Below are 17,074 nucleotides of genomic sequence, written 5' to 3'. Positions count from 1 at the left end.
TTCACGAACAATGACTCACTACCCGGCACCATTGTTTTAACACCTGGGGTTTGGGACTTCTGTTTCTTTAACCCATGAGAGGAAGCTGGACTCTGAAATAGCATATCTACTTCACTTCTGTTTTTCATCCGAGTTCAGGCTTTCTCCAGTTTTGTGCTGAGGATTCCTTACTAATTGGTTGTGAGAGTGATTGATTGTGGGGTTAAATAACGTGATCAATTATGCAAGAGTTTGCAAAACTATGTTGTTGACAGCTAAGTGGTGCAATACACCAGGGTTAACTTCTGCATTCCTTCAAGAGTTCATTCAAATATAAGTCAAACCCTTCAGTATAGTTATTTTATGAATTTGAATGTGTCTGCTTGAGTAGCATAAACCTGAAACACTTTTTTTATTTTTTACTTTAAATATTTTTAATATATTTTCCAGGAATGTGGGCATTTTTACAATCTTTTGGGAGTTTTCATTCATCCAAATACTTTAGTGTGATTCCAGCATTAATTTCCCCCCGAAAAATCCTGTCATTTTCGAGGTTTCCTGGAAAGATCTGTGTAATAGTACTTTAGCAAAACAGGAGAAGAGACAATTAATTTGAGTTGTGTTTAGATTATAAATACAATATTCTATATGTTTTAAATGTTGCATTGATCATTGATCAGAGTTGCAATGGGTGAACATTTTTGAGAAAAACTTTTGCAACCAGGCTTTTAAACATTTTATTTTTTGATTGTTTAGAAAATGATTTGTTATCAGTTTTTGATCAACTTTATGGTTTCCTATTTAGATAAACATAAACTGAATATCTGTTAAGTATATGGTGTGTGATTCCAATTCAAACCTGATTTATCTTTAGTTTAGAGGTTATGATTAAAATGTTGTTTAATATTCATTTTTATTTAGCCAGATAATAATAATAAGTCACATGTAAAAGCTCTTTCATAATTTCCCGTGTTAATTTAAAAATCAGATTATTTAAAAAAGTTGTGATTAGTTGGCTATGTTGCATTTTGATACACATGTTCCTCCAGTTAACATTTTGTTGCTTGTTTAAAAAACACGTGGCTCACAGACGTAACATTGAATACATATTTTCTCTGTAACGCAGTGTGTTGGGAGAGAGCCTGTTAGTCTGCTCAAATCGACACAGATATTTTAATCCAGCTCTCCCCAATAACCGTCGCGTCACTTCCTCAGCCCATGCCCATCCCTTTGGAAGGAAAAAAAGAAAACTCACACCGACAAACGACGGCGAGAAAAAGAGCGAGGGAAAAGCCGAGAGGGAAGCTAAAGTCAAAAAGCCAGATGAAAAAGTTGGATACTGAAGAGCGAGCCAACCAAAGACCATAGTATTCCCTTTAAAGTAAGTTTCACGCACATTTAAAGAGTCGCTGCCGCTCACTCGGGTCTATTGATCAGTTTTACATGGATCCAAGCGGTCACTGCTTTGTCAATAAGTGTGTAACTTTCGAGTGCTCTACATATAGGTTTGAAATGATAGCTGTACTTAACCAATTTAATACACAATTTACTGTAACTATTAATGGAAAGTACTGATGGTAGGGGTAGGCCTGTGAGCAAGCCCCCTCCCCTCCCAAAACTAACTCTCACAGTCATAAACTAAAAATAAGGTCTTCTCATATTCAGGTTTTTTTCAATGTATGATGTTCATAGATGAATTGTCATTAAGGTGAGCTAGCCTGAAAAACCTGTCAGATGTATGGGTTAATATTTACTTTACACACTGTAATTATTATTTACCTGGAATGTTACTTTTTTTTAATGCTGAGATCTGTATGTAATGCCCACCAAAGCACAGCTAAATGGATTTGGTGTCATATATTCTTTTTTTTTGTAAAGAAAGTTACAGTCTTGTTTTTCTCTGCGTACACCCCTGAGGGGAGAGAAAAGTATGTGCTATCGTTGCATGAGTGTGTTTCAAGTACAAGTCTCAGCATGGCCTTCACAGCCGCTCCAGTGCCAAAAAGCTCATTGGTGTCCCACAATGTTGCACAACATGGTTAAGTGTTGACGCTGTCCTGTCTTATCAGGAGGCAGGACTGGGGCTTCAGTATTTCACTTTATCCTGCAAAATGTCTGTATTACACTATGTTATCTCATTCAAGGGTTACTGCTCATATATAAATATGAATCCTCTCCCTGTTTGGCCTCCTTATTCATCTCTTTCCTCAATCTGTCTACAGTCATGCCGCTACACAAATCAACCCGGGCACCTCGCCTGGACCCCACCATGATCTCAGCCCCACTTGGGGACTTTCGCCACACCATGCACATTGGCAGAGGAGGCGATGCCTTTGGGGACACCTCTTTCCTCTCCACTCTTGGCCCGAGCTCTGCCAGCCCTGACCCAGGGAGTTCAGAGATGACGCCAGCTGGTGACTCTCAGGTGGCAGTCAACCACAGTGAGCTACATACCGACGCTCCAGGAAGCCCACAGGACTACGAGCTCAAGCACTCTGAGTCAGTGTCTTCCTTCGACATGGATCTGGATCTAGGCCCGTCTATGCTGGGCGATGTACTCGGGATAATGGACGGTTTGGGGCTTGACTCCAATGTGGAGGATGTGTTCAACTCCAAAAGTGGCACAGCCCTGGTGGAAGCGCAGCAGGGAAAAGGGGTCATGGAGAAGTCTGTAAACATGCAGAACGAGCTGAATGGCAACCAGGTGGGAGACAGCAGGATAGCAGATGGGAACGGGTTCAAGCCCAAGGGGTTAAGACCAAAAGTGCGATTCAGTGACAAACGAGAGGAGATAATTCGGCAGGCATCTGAAGAGGAAGAGGGTCAAGGGTTTGACTTCCAGGATGAGGAGCAGCTGGCGGTTCATAGTCCAATGAGGGGTGAGAGTGTAGTAGGTGGAGGTGAAACCGAGGTCACAAATCACAAAGTAGATTTGCCACCCAGTCCGGCCTCGTCACATAGCTCAGAGTATGAAGGAGTCACCTCATTGGACAGGAGGAGGGTTGACAGCTGCCACTCAGAGACTGATACAGAGGAGGAGGAAGAGGAGGGACGAGGCTACACATTTGAAGATGAGTTTGATGATGAAATCGGTCTATAGGGGATAGGTACAGTTTCCCCATGAAAACAGATCTTTGCTGTCAAGTAAATCAAGTATACTGTATTTTCTTCTATCAGCATCATATTAATGGGAGGCTTAAACAGAATGTAAACTGGATTTGAAAAAAATTAAGATTTTGTTTGACGATGTTGCTCAACTGGAAGAGACATGTTATGTTTTATCTGTGAGGGTAACAGATTTGGAAGAGTCATTTGATCAGAAAATTCATTTTGTTTTTGAGGTTATTACAGTGGAAGGTTTGTAGCACTTTGATTTATTTCATTGACCTGGAAAACTTTGCTGACACATACTAAGTTAATTATGCTTGCGGTAATTTCCATGTTTTCTTTATACTCGCCATCTGAAGCACACACTACAGGTGTTTATTGAGCTTTGTGTTACAGTGCCTTAAAGAGGGCTGTATTCTTACATTATTGTTATATGTGCTATATCAATGTCTTAATTATTTATCATACTGCATGTTTATTACGATATCCAGGTCTTCTCTTTATGTTTAATGCATTTGTCATTTGTCAGAAAATACATTTATCCTGTGTTTAATTATTTACTGTGAATTTGTCACATTCCTAATCTGACAGCTTGGTTTCTCTGGTTCAGATCTGTTAAAACATTTTGATTGTGCAATTATTAGGCATGTTTTCAAGTTACCAAAGCTTTTCTTTGGGCTGTGGGGCTGGACTTTAGTATAATGCTAAGACAATCATGGGATTTATAGGTCATTGCAAATTAGGACCAGCGATGTATTTTTGTACATGTTTTTTTTTGCTTGTATAATGCTTGTATTTTGAAAATGTATTTTAATTCATATTGCTGTAAAAGGGAGAGACCATTATCCTCATCTGTTTAAATGCTGGTTTGAACACAGTTGTTATCTTGAGGTTTAAAACATGAATGAAAACAATAAAACAATTATTGGGATTTTGAACTTGTCATCAGCCTTTATTTTTACTTGTATTTTCTCTAAAAACGACTCCTCTGTGAGCCGACCACTTTATAGGATTCAGTTTTCTCTGAAGATTCATTCATGTATGGCCATTCTACTGAAAAGTAATTTGGTTTCCTCTATTACTAATAAAAATAACACAGTATACAAGTCTCTCTTTGGAATCAATTTTAAGTAAAACTCATCTGAACAGTTTTAAACATTTTATTGTAGGTATACAATATCAAATAGCTTTAACATCTGTAAAACATACAGACTGAAAGTTCAAAGACTATAATACCATATGGCATCTGTGTTTGCCAACAAATGTCAATCAGAATTATAACCTCAAATCCAAGTTATGTACATTATTACAAGCTCCTTAATGATGAAACACACATTAGGGTTTACCGTTACACATTAGATGCGTATCACTCATGAACAAAAAAAAATCATGCTTCTCTCTGAAACACACTACACAGATATTGTCCTGAACACGTTGAATCCTGACAGCGCCGTGGAGATCATCACTCCAGGAATCTGAGGGTGCCAGTGGATCTCCTTGATCTCTGACTGACCCTGGTGCAGGAACAGCAGCTGGGGGGGCAAGTCCTTCAGCCCCTCCACCCTGGCACCCACATCACATGACTCCACAGACAGATCCCACTGGCTGACGACGTCATCCGCTCCCGAGGCGGCGAACACACTCGAATCCATGGGGCTCCACTCCACAGACGTGATGGGAGCGCTGTGCTGCTTGAAGTTCGCCACAGGACGCCCAGTCTACAGGTACGAAGGGAACAAGATGTGACAACAACCACTGATACGTTGCAGTATCCCGCTACTTCAAAAACTATACCTTGACATACAGACTGATTTATAAATATGCATTTTCTGCTTCGTGTTTTTTTTTTAATCATTTTCATTTTTACCAGCCAGTTTGAGTGCATAAGTGAGCCAACACTGAAAAGTATGGAAATTTGCAGCCCTGTTTGAGTACCCTGATTATTATAATGGTCCAAGTACAACTCCTAAGTGTGGAACACTGTACACTTCTCACCCTCAGTGAAAACATGTAGTTTTAGTTCAAATGAAGTAAAATTACATGCTTTTAATAGAGTTTAAATACATTTGTCAAGTGGGCAAAAACAAGGACAGAGTGCTGGGTGGCACTTGTGGTCAGATTTCTTGCGGTATGCTCCTTCTATTAACAATTGCACATTAAAAAAGGAAAGAAAGAGACTGTTATTTTTTCGATTCCTGCAACAGTATGAGCTTAACTGGGGCAAAGACTAAAGACACTGTTGTGTAACAGGCACAAGACTGAACAATGTTGTTAGTTAGGTGCGTCCAAATTGTGAAGGTATTTCTTTTTCGAATGGTGTAATACAACAAAAATGTGGTCATAACACTGCTGACTACTGGGTTATGTTTTTGTGATAACACTGATCAAACATTACGATCTTTATCTGGTCATACATTAACAAGTTATAGCTCACAGTTGTCATATGATTGACCTTGCAAGAGTAATAATTTAGTTACTGATTTTAGATATGCAAATTTAAAGGTTGGTTTTTACCTTGAACTGTCGAAGGTCCCATACTTTCAGAAGCCCATCGTCCCCTCCTGACAGGATGAATGGTTCGCTCCTGTTCCAGCTGATCACATTGATGTCTGATGAGTGAGCTTCATTGGCCGAAAGCATCGAATTGGGAGGGGCACGGATGTCCCAGACACGAATAGACTGATCAACCGAACAAGACGCAAAAACCTGAGGTACAAAAAAAGAGAGCACACATGCTGAGATTTAAACCTTCATATAAAATGTAAAAACAACAAAAAAATCGGCACCGGCCTGTGGCGCAACTGGCTGGGGCACCTGCACCGTATGCCGGCGACCCGGGTTCGAGTCCCGACCCGTGGTCCTTTCCAAAAAGCCCCTTCCCCCCAAAAAAAGTAAATAACTCCTCTCTTTAAAAAAAAATAAAATGTTAATGCGACTTCTCAAACAAGAATGTCTAATGTATTTATTTTTGTTCAGTCTTTTGAGTGTGCATGAGTTGAGTGAGGATTTTTATGTTCATAATTTGGGTTTAATGCTTTATGCACACAGTCAACACCAGTTAGGTTGCACGGAGTACCAAAAGCCGGTCAAACAGAGGGAACTCAAAGTAGCAGAAAAGTAACCACCCATGTGAAACAGTAGAATTCCCATCTTCATACCACAAACTAGTTAGGTGACTAGTTAAATTGCTTTCATCTACGGTATATCATAACTCATTTATTCCAATCTTTCTGTCATATTACCACACCCCATTCTTCCATCCAACCACCTGTAGCACTGGTGAGCAGGGAGGATAAGCCTTACATTCATCCTCTGGGTTTCAATAATCCTAAACATTAAAAGGTCACTGAGGCTAGTTCTGCTCCAAGGTCAGGGGCCAATGAGGACACCTAACATACGTGTCAAATCACATCATGCATGTTGACTCAATCCCATGTACGTATTTTTGCTTTGGGGGGAAACCAGAACAAACATAATTCCCAGTCGGCCCTGGTGGGGGTAGACAGTGCCTAAAGGAATATTTCACCACAAATAAAAAGACCATATCAATTACTTATCCTAGGTTACTTCTAAGACAAAGCTTCCAAAGCTAACAAAAAAAAGAAGAGTGTTTATTAATTGAAGCGAATCAGGAAGAGAAAGAGTTTAACACATGCATTAACACTAAAACCTTACCATTTAAAACACTTTGCAAATGTGAACAAACATGTTGAGCATACTGAAACTCTGGTGTGACATTTTGCGCGTTCTTCAAAGTCCTATGCACACGCTCAGTTTGCTTATGCCTTGGGCCATATCTGAGAAAGCGTCTGGATAAATGACACTTTGATAAAACTGCACAAATTGAGTGACAATCTGTAAACGGGTGTTTTGATTTACTAAGACTTGTTCACTGTGGATCGGCCCTCTGACACTGAGCCAACATGCTACCGCTAAAGTTCATCTACAGTACCTCTGTGTGACCTTTAGTTGCTGATTTCCTAATAAACTTACTGTAGCTTCAGTGGGCGACCACTGCAGATCCTCCACAGACTTGCTGTGGGAGCTGAAAGGACGTTGGTCAATCTGCCATGAAGTCCCTCCCTCTCGTGGCTCCCACACATGAATGTTCTTTTTGCAGTCTCCACTGACAAGACGACCTGTTAGTACAAGAACAAACACACCTTTTTAATTTTCAGCTGACAGACAAATTCAACATTATACTTTCCTCCTCCAAAATGTATTTCCGAGCTGTTTAACGTGGCAGGCCTAACACAATTTGTTGCATTTGTTATTCTTTGCGTTTGTCCACATGTTATCCTTGACAATGGGTGACTGTTACACATTTTTAAAAAAGGGACACTATATATTTATTTACATTTTCTTTTTACCTCTACCAAGGAGGCTGTGTTTTCAGAAAAATAACCGGGGTTTCCATTTAATTTGCTGAAAAGTTGAGCCATGGGCAAAGTAAATGCACCTTTTCTATCTTGATGAAACATGTGGTTAATTATGGTTGGACATAAAGAACTTGGAATTTATAAGCTTTAAAATATCAAGCAAACATTGAGGTTGTGAATTAGACATTTTGCTTGTCTCCAGTTAAAAAAGTTCCAAATTAGGAATTTTCACAGATCTCTGACGTCGGTGTAACAGAGGGAGAGACAAAAGGTGCGAGATACAAGGATTCTCTAAATTGGGTGTATGTAGAATCAGAAACCATTTTATAGTCACGTAGGTTTACACATACGAGTAATTTGCCTTGGTGTGTTTGGTGCATACATAAACAGTGAAAGAAAATAAATTGTAATAAAAAGGACAATGAGATACCATCTATATTTATAGGACACGGGTATTAATGTGTAAACAACCGCAGAATGATAAGATAAGAATTACTTTATTAATCCCAAACTGGGAATTGTTTGTATTGCAGCAGCATAACACAATACAAGGCATAAAATGCATCTGCAAACTGTCTTGAAGGTAAAGGAGACACTTACCAGGCACTGTAGGTGACCAATCAATAGCGAAGCCTTCACCCATGTGTCCTGCAAAGCTGAAGAGCGGTGTGGCTTCCTTCTGCTGTTTGATAAAAGCAGCCATAGCAGCAGGACTGTGCACAGCTTCCAGCTGAGGTTGGAGGTCAAATATTTCTACCTGTCCCTTATCTGACCAGACGGCAGCCAATGACTGTTCTCCACGTCTTGTGACCTGGAATCATAGAAATAAAATCAGTTATCATGAACATTAGAAAACTCAGGTTTACGATACAGGAGTTCATATACATGTCTGCCTACAAAGTGATGCATAACATACTCTGACTCTGTTAATGCCTCCATAGTGAGGCATCAAGGCAAGCTCCATCTGTGGCTTCTTGTCTTCATCCTCATCATCGTCATCACTTTCTTCATCGCTGCTTTCTTCCCCCTCTTTGTCTTTCTCTGTTCCATAAAGGTTTTGCATGCGTATGACGATAAGTCTGCAAGAAAGTAATTATGCATTTAGGAGGATTCAGATGAAAAAGAACCCAATGTCATCACATGTTTTAAAGAGTTATGTATAGTCTGATGTCTTTATCAACAGAGCTGAGTTTTAGTAGGACGCTTCATAATCCAAACAATTTAAGATGTTTTCCATTCATTTCAGCAGGCCCTTTATAAAGGAAAATCCCCAACCCCTTTATGCCATGCATGTCAAAACAGAACCGAAAGTGTGCACACAAAGAACTACTGTGAATGTGCTGCTGCTATCTCTGCAACAACAAAAGCTCCCATATAATAATAATACCCTGGACTTTAACAAACCCCCCCACACACACACAAATCCAGCACCAGACCCTTTTTTTAACGCTGCTACAGACAATCTTTTGTACTATGTACATTTTCTTTAATATATCTGCATATTTTTTTGAAGTAACTGTTGTTTTTTTATATATTGACTGTTATTTTATTTATGCCTTTTTGTGTACATACATTTAATTAGTACTTATACATCGGGACTGTGGGAAACAGTATTTCAACAGTATTTTCAATCTCTCTGTAAAGATTGACAATATCATTGATCATGATGTGACACGTGTTTTTTTTCTTGATTCACTTCTCATTAAGTGAAGGACAAATAAGCTTTGTTGTTTTTTACCAGACGTCCATCAGCCTCGAATACTGTATTCCTTATGTGCCATGTGTTTCCTTTGAGCCAATGGGCTGCAGGGCTGCTCACTGAAAGGCGTTCCTGCTCGCTCTGCTTCATGTTGTTTCCATTCAGATGATGTCCAATCATCTCGCCTGTTTTCCAGTATTAGATATTTTGCACGTTGTGTCTTTTAACCACTCTGGTCTACGGTATGTTCTTGCATGACTCGGAGCAGAACAGACTGACTTCTGCCCCGCACTGACCATCTCTGCACTGACTGAAAATAACCGTCACGTTTAAAAAAAAAAACTAATATAAAAGATTGACTATATATATATATACATACACACCAACACACACACATACATTTAATTAGTACTTATACATCGGGACTGTGGGAAACAGTATTTCAATCTCTCTGTAAACACAAATTAAAAGATTGACAATAAAGTTGACTTTGACTTTTGATAATAATAATAATAACAACAATAATAATAACTTCAAAACAGTTGTTCTGAATTATTATTGATTGAAAGTGTTATTTTTTTTTGCTGAAGCAACACTGGGATTGATGCTTTGGTATTATTTTAAACATCTTCAGTTAATAACAGGAATAACATTGAAACCCACCAAGTGAAGATTATGAAGATTGTACCAACAGTAACCGAGGTTTCTTAATATAAAAGACACTTTGGGCTTTTTTATGTTAAGTGGCTTATACATATTGTACGTAATAGGTTCTTAATTGGGCTTGTCAGACATTTATTCAAATTGCATAGTAGATGTGGTTTCTTAGTCCTGTTTGATTGATTGGTGTGAGATGGCCAAACTATGGCACAGTATTAGTGATGTTTTAATAATGTTATTCGCTAAGAGTTCATCTGTTTAGGGGCCAATAAGATGTTTCTGTGTTGCTTTGGCTGATATAAATACTTGGCCAGTTTGCTTCTCTATTTTCATTCATTCCTCATCATCATCATTCATTGGCCAGTTGTTATTAGTTCAACCTTTAAATAGTTCAAAAATAAAGGTGTAAAAATACATTTAGGCTTATTCCACCCTTTTCATGGCAGAGTTTGGTCACTTTTTCGGGGTTTCTTTCCATAGACCTGGTTGCTTGTCTTTTCTTCAGATCTGGCAACGTGTTTACCTGTTGCTCAGTGCCGAGTCCGCCTGTGTGCCCGCACAGAGCAGCATAGACAGAGGGAACTGCTCCCTGGCTTCTCCATCCCCGTCTCTCAGGAAGTCAAAGCTCAGACACGGAGCACCTGGACACACATAACAATAAATACTGAAGCTCCTGCATGCAGACACCACTTACAGTAGATATTTACGTGGCTAAGTAGCTGCTTAATATGTGTACGACTTGCCAGTTTGACACTCGTGGTACATGCGGTACGCGGACCGGTCCATCTCCAGCTCCTCTCCCGGCTGAAGCGGCTCGATCCCGGGCACGTATACTTTCTTCTCCCCTTCTCCGCCTTCTCCTCCCTCCTCCATCTCTACTCCTTCATCATCATCGCTGCCAGCTTCGCCAATCTCCTCCATTTCGCCTCCTTCCTCGGCAAACGTGTCTTCATCGGGCGCAGACATCTTTGCTTACTTCCGGTATGTGCAGCAGCCACGTGGTTTAAACACCCTGTCACCCCTCCCATGCTGCCTCACTCCCCCACCCTCACCCTCTCTCTCACTCTCCGCTTTCCCTGTCTTCCACCCCATTTACGGGAATTCAGCTGGCCCCTTTCGCGCTTGTCTCCACGCTGCCAGGAAAAAACAGACTTGCAAATATGTGTCTGTGATATTGTCCAAACTAAGACGTTTGTTCTGCTCGATATCATGGGCGTTGAGGTGGTGACCAAAGGTCGTCTTTCACACTACCTGCAGAATAGCATTTGTTAAAGAAACTGGGTGAATCTTTTTCACATTTTGTGGTAGTGTGCATGTCTACTGACCCAGGACAGGATCTCCCAAATGCTCTGACTGAGTCAGATTACTGCATTGATTTAGTAAATGCAACATGTGTAGCCCACCGCATGCAGCAGCACAGCCTGGTACTGACCTATTTTATTCAGCCTATGGTACCGACACTGGGGTCAGCAGCCCCTGTATTACTGATTGGAAACAATTAATATGGCAGCAGCTTCAGAGCCTAGATATTAAAACTTTATTATGCATTTAAATAGATTTTGCTCAGTTATTTATTCTATTAAGGTGGGCTACACTTGTTCTTGTGTTTAGTTGCATGCGTATTTGCTAGTAACAGTCCAATAGAACAGAACTTGAGCCTTTGGCTTGATTTGTTTTCCTGACGTGTCCAAATTGTTGACTTTCTAGCAATATGATGATCTGCTTTTTAATTCGCATTCATGCTGTTGTACATTCTCCCCATTTTTCCTAAATTTGACATTAATTCAGAGGAAAAAAAGGTTGACAAAAACTTGGGGTGCAAGCCAAAATCCTGTTCCCACATACCTCTGTATTTTAAGGATTATGAGACTACAAGAAGGATCTTGTGACAACAATGGTGAACATTAGAAGCGTCAGATTTTAAATATTTACATGCGTGGGTGTGTACAAGCAGGGGCAAGTGCGAGCACCAAATAGTGGACTTATTTTTTCTCATGTAAATCCTGACAGGAGTCTGTCAGAACCTCTATTGAGTCCTGTTGGATGCAGAGTGCATTCCTTCCTCATCTGCAACTCGTCTGTCATTTATTTTCTGAGAGTTTAAAAAGTTCTAAAGCTATTGCCATCTGGGAATTGCTTTTCACAAGATCCGTCAGATAAGGTTGAGCTCACATGAATCATAACATAAAGTCTATGTCATGCATCTGGAATGCAACATCATAAACAAAATAGAATCTGTTTAAGCCGAACGGAGAAAAATATGAATGTAAAGTGTTTTACTGACAAACAGATGTTTTACTTAGACAAACATAGCAATGCCACAAAGTGAAATTAGTCACTCAAACATACATTCAAAAATATTTATGTAAGCATTATTTGTAAAATATATTAAAAACTGAAGGAATATATGCAGAAAAATGCTCTCTGTGATGTTTACGCTATAATAATGTTAGTATTGTTGATGCATTGCATATGGCAGAATTTTGCTGTTTGAGCTCATTTTAATGACTTAACTATACCTGTCAGATAAATGGAGTGGGGAAAAAAAGTCAAATCATTCCCTTTTAAAATGTTGAAGAATAGAAAAAATAGCATAAAATAAAAATAATCCAGTAAAGTATGTACAAGTACCTAGACATTGTGCATTACTTGATTATATGTACTTTGTTACTTTTAGTTACTGATGACAAACAGCACAGACAACAATAAATATAGCTTAAAACATTGGATAATATATCAAAAACTAACAATGTATATATATATGTATATATATATATATATATATATATATATATACATATACATATATATATATATATATATATATATATCTAAATGTCTTTAATTTACAATTATTTACAAAAGTAAACGCCCATAATCTGTAATATCTTACATTTACATAACATTCATTGTAAACAGTGATGAATTCCACATCAATAGACGATGGTTTGTGTGCATTGGCTGCTCAGCATTTATCTCTGGTTAGCATGTAGAGCATAGCTAGCTGGAACTTGTGGCTTTGCTCGAGAGAGGATGGCTATAAGTTTATATCTGTGATATCAGTTGTTAAAGAAAAATGTTGCACGGCTTCGTGATTAACTTTGGACATTAAATGCAACCGGTGCATGTCACTTCATATTAACAAAGCTTACTGCATTAAAACGCAAAGACACATGTATAAGAAAACAAACATTCAGTGCCAGGAAATTTCTTGCATTTTGTGTGCATCATCAAAAAAAGAAGATCCTTGGAGTAACTATGGCAACAGCCACCAGTACAGTCTGAATAACAAGGGGCTCCAGACAGACGTGGCATAGGACAGGGTCGGAGGAGCACCGCTGGACGGAGGCTGCGTATTGTCTATCATCTTTCCAGACTCCCCCTCCTCCTCACTGCTGAGAGCTCGAGTTGTCAAGAGTCTGGCCCTCGACGGGCCATAGTCCTTCCTCTCAAGAGTGGGGGGCAAGGTGGGCAGGGTGCAGGTTTCAATTGTAGGTAGGCAGGCGACATCGAGCCATCGAGTGAGCAGTTCTGATGTTAGCTTGAGGAGTTCTTCAGGAGAAGAAGATAGTGGGGAGAACTGGGTCAGGTCCGTCTCCTCCTGGAACCTCTGAGACGAGGAAACAAGGAACAAATAAATATTTATAATAAAAGAAGAGACTTTCGAAGGCACAATCATATGATCTCAGTTGCTCAATTCTTATTAATTTACTTTTACATACATTTATTTTCTAAACAAAGATTAAAATATTAATGTAGCAAGTAATCACATGTTTTATCTAAAGTACTATTTAAAGTAAGCACGCTGTATAATAAGACATTATTATAGTATATGTTTGAAAGTAAACCCTACCTCTGTATTTTTGTTCCTTTTTATAATTTTAACCAGGGTCAGCTTTAGATCAAGGATTAAGGAGTGATTTAGGTGCTCATCCCAGATGTTTCCGAGAAGCACATGCCAGGATTCAAGCAGGACAACTGCAGCAGGGAACACACAACACTGCCAGGAAAAGAAAGTGCAACACAACAACCCCAACGTCAGGTTTAGTGTGCAAATAACATGTGACAATTCACCACAATAACCACATCAGTTGCTTAATTACAAGGTAGGCTCAACATTACATGGCACAACAATTTTCTTGCTAAACTCAGAATTTACAAGACCTGTTATTGTAACTGAAGAGGAGGTTAAAGTAAATGATTATCCTGTCACAGACACCGTACAGCTGAAGACTGTAGGATGTACCGCATGTATTGCACATCAGACACCACTTCCCCTTTTGTGATAAGAGACTCACCGGGTCCCTGTCGCAGAGCATTCTTTTTGTGTAGCGGTGCACTACATAGTAATCTTTAGGAAATACTGTCCGCTGGAAGAAAGAACAAAAGCATAGAAAAACACATTTTTACTTAAGTGATTACTGAACTATTGTAACCTTTTTTTCAATTTAGAAAACAACCTAACTAACCCCTGAGGAGAAACTACACACTGTTTGATTTATTTCACTTTATAGAGCTACACATGTCAGTCATAAATACTGTCTGTTTGTCGAATAGCTTTAAAGGTTATCAGATAACAAGGCACAGTTGATTATTCTCATTCATTTCAGAGAGATCTTCACCTTTGACCACCTGTTTTTACCATCGGACTGAAGAAAGTCAATATCAATGTTTTTTCCTCAAAGGATAGTAAAAACAGCTGGTAAGCAAAGATATACTTCCTACAGACAAGATGTTTGACTACATAAAATCATGAACAAAGTAAAAAGTTCTTAACTTACAAATCCAGTTGGATTAGAGTCGATTGTCCTTTTAATATTTTTCACACCTTCCCTGTCAAAGTCACATCCACCACATCGGACAGTCAAGAGTGATAGCAACAGCAAAACTGTGAGAGGCATGAGTAAGAAGAAAAGAGACATTCAGATAATTGATGGAAACTTTCTGTGGTTTTGTAGCTTGTTCAACACTGCTTGCCCACTAAAAAACATTACCTCATATCCTGCCTCAATTAGCTTTTTTTGCTGAAAACAAAATGACACTTGGCATTGTTTTGTAATTAAGTTCAGACCCCGGAAATGCTATTGTAAAACAACCCAAAGTGACACAGCAAAACCTGTTTATGACTGATCAAGCATGACTATAAAACTACCAGTTATAATATACAAGTTTTGTTAACCTACATACTTAATACTTAACATGCAGTCAATTCTTATCTCTCACCTGGCAGTGACATCCTTTTATCTTTCTAAGAATGGACACTTCTCCATTTCTCTTGTTGAGGGCAATCTCTCTGCAGACGTGTTTCTGTGTCAGTCTGTGAAAGGCAAAGTTTCCTCCTCTGTGGTTTCTTCAGGTCTTTGACACAGAGTGCGCTGCTGTGTCTTCTTTTTCACCGTCTGATATTTACTCTTCTTGTTGACATCCCTTAAAAAGTCCTTCCTTTGGAGTCCTTTTGGTACTTTCCAATAAATACCTCATTTATCCTCTCACGCCATCCTGCTCTCTCACTTTGGATTTTCCCACTTAAGCCTGAGTGGCTGCAGCCTTTTCCTATGTAATCTTTTGTTTGTTTTTTACTATATCTTTTTCCCTTTCACTCTCTCACTACTGACCTAGAATCTTCTTGAACAGCCCAATTTGAACCACTCCTCTCTCCCTCGAAACTGGTTAATGGATAAAGCGGGAGAGACACTGGCCTGCTCTTGTCTATCTCTCCCTCTGGCCACTCTGTGTCCTCACTCGCTCAAAGTGAAAGTGCTCTACTGGATTGCTTGTCTGCTCCCTTTAAGTCTCGGCCCCTCCCACCGCCACACGTTTTACCTCACTATTGACTGACCCGGCCCCCTCCCCCCTGCTCCCCACATTCCCTGACACCCACCCACTTACCCCCATCCTCCCCCTTCAGACCGTGCCCAAGGAGGCTTAGTCATGCAATTGGAGCGTATGTTTTTCATTTGGACTCTCCCCCACACCTCTGAGCCTGTGTATCCCCTGGTCTTTATCCCTCCAGTCAGTGTGCAATATCATTCAGTTTAATCATCGCATGATCTTTTTTATTTTTTTTATAAATCAGGAATCAAGTTCTTTGGAAAAAAAGGATTGCAACACTGCATTGCCAGAACTTGCAAGTCATTCAATGTGATTCTGAAGTCATTTCCGTTAAAACAAGTTCCACAGAGGCATCTTGTGTGACTGTGACGTCTGATAATCTAATATTGTGCACAGCTGTCATCATCCTGTCCGTAAAGTGTTGATCTTCTGTGCCCTCAGGATGTGTGAAGAATCATGCTATTTTGGTGTTCTGTTAATTATCTATGAGAGGAGTTAATTATTAAAGAGAAAAAAGAAGGTAACAGATGTTTGTTCATGTCAAAGAGGAATTGTTCTTCTGTGTCATTTTTTGGACACAAGCCAAAACCAAGTTTCCCAAAGCCCCATCACTGTTCAGAGGAAATGGAAACTAGAGAACAGCAGCTTCACCACAAGCTAAGCATTAACACTCCCAGAGGTATCATCAACTCAAAACCTCTTCACATATACTATGTGTTTTATGTATGGGTATAAATATCCAGTCGTTGTGCCGCCTTCCTGTTTCATATACTGCTTGCATATTGAGGGAAGTAAATATGTAACTAATTTGTCTGGCCGCTGCAAATTTTGTTTTTGCTTGTTTAAGTGAAACCGGCAAATTAAATCCAGATTTGGATTGAGTCAGAGAACAGCGTACCAAATCAAGAAAAATTGTATTTGGACACAGTAGCACACTTGCATTGTTCAGAAATATATTCATTTTTACAAAGAAAGCTACTCAATCCTGATATTCACAGACTGCTTCCTCTGTAATTTTGTAACTCTTGAATAACTGTATTTATGTGACACAAAGGTATGCATTTTTAAAAAAAATCCCCCCCCTCCAACTTAAACAAAGCCGCATGTTGTTGATTTTTATTGAGTGAAGTCTGCAAGCTTCAGCAAAGCAACAGGCTCAAATAACTTTGGTATGATATAAACCTTTTTAGTGGCTCAGTGTGCGAATGGCTCATTAGGAAGCCAAATTCCTGCTGATGTGGTCGTCCGTACTGGAGCGAGGCCGTGTTATGCAACCACATTGTACATTTCAGGACACCAAAAACCTTAACAGTGTTGTCTTACACCACTTGGGTTTGTTGGCTGACCATTCGAACAAGTGAGTGGGAGCTGCCACCCCCCCAATACACTCCCTATTTATTCTTCCTGTTCACCACAA

The 17,074-nt window shown here is 39.5% G+C and overlaps 4 protein-coding genes across 4 annotated transcripts in view; 1 reads left to right on the top strand and 3 right to left on the bottom strand.

Annotated features, from left to right (window-relative positions):
* Nucleotides 1-17,074, bottom strand: part of rps9 (ribosomal protein S9) — a 145,282-nt gene that overhangs the window by 28,489 nt on the left and 99,719 nt on the right. The gene's annotated exons all lie outside the window — the stretch shown is intronic.
* Nucleotides 1,126-4,025, top strand: cdc42ep5 (CDC42 effector protein (Rho GTPase binding) 5). The gene is made up of 2 exons (XM_063879375.1): nucleotides 1,126-1,360; nucleotides 2,202-4,025. The coding sequence occupies exon 2, from the start codon at nucleotides 2,204-2,206 to the stop codon at nucleotides 3,077-3,079; it is 876 nt and encodes a 291-aa protein (XP_063735445.1). The 5' UTR covers nucleotides 1,126-1,360; nucleotides 2,202-2,203; the 3' UTR covers nucleotides 3,080-4,025.
* grwd1 (glutamate-rich WD repeat containing 1) lies at nucleotides 4,195-10,807 on the bottom strand. The gene is made up of 7 exons (XM_063879374.1): nucleotides 10,569-10,807; nucleotides 10,349-10,466; nucleotides 8,383-8,545; nucleotides 8,067-8,277; nucleotides 7,081-7,226; nucleotides 5,602-5,793; nucleotides 4,195-4,805 (listed from the first exon to the last, which is right to left on the bottom strand). The coding sequence occupies exons 1-7, from the start codon at nucleotides 10,789-10,791 to the stop codon at nucleotides 4,497-4,499; spliced, it is 1,362 nt and encodes a 453-aa protein (XP_063735444.1). The 5' UTR covers nucleotides 10,792-10,807; the 3' UTR covers nucleotides 4,195-4,496.
* zgc:174888 (uncharacterized protein LOC558116 homolog) lies at nucleotides 12,087-15,602 on the bottom strand. Its single transcript, XM_063879756.1, has 5 exons — nucleotides 15,049-15,602; nucleotides 14,607-14,713; nucleotides 14,124-14,195; nucleotides 13,679-13,825; nucleotides 12,087-13,435 (listed from the first exon to the last, which is right to left on the bottom strand). The coding sequence occupies exons 1-5, from the start codon at nucleotides 15,059-15,061 to the stop codon at nucleotides 13,082-13,084; spliced, it is 693 nt and encodes a 230-aa protein (XP_063735826.1). The 5' UTR covers nucleotides 15,062-15,602; the 3' UTR covers nucleotides 12,087-13,081.

This window comes from Eleginops maclovinus, chromosome 3 (assembly GCF_036324505.1).
Source record: "Eleginops maclovinus isolate JMC-PN-2008 ecotype Puerto Natales chromosome 3, JC_Emac_rtc_rv5, whole genome shotgun sequence".
NCBI lineage: Eukaryota > Metazoa > Chordata > Actinopteri > Perciformes > Eleginopidae > Eleginops > Eleginops maclovinus.
The sequence above is the reverse complement of the archived record's forward strand: the minus strand, read 5'-3'. Positions and strand labels throughout refer to the sequence as shown.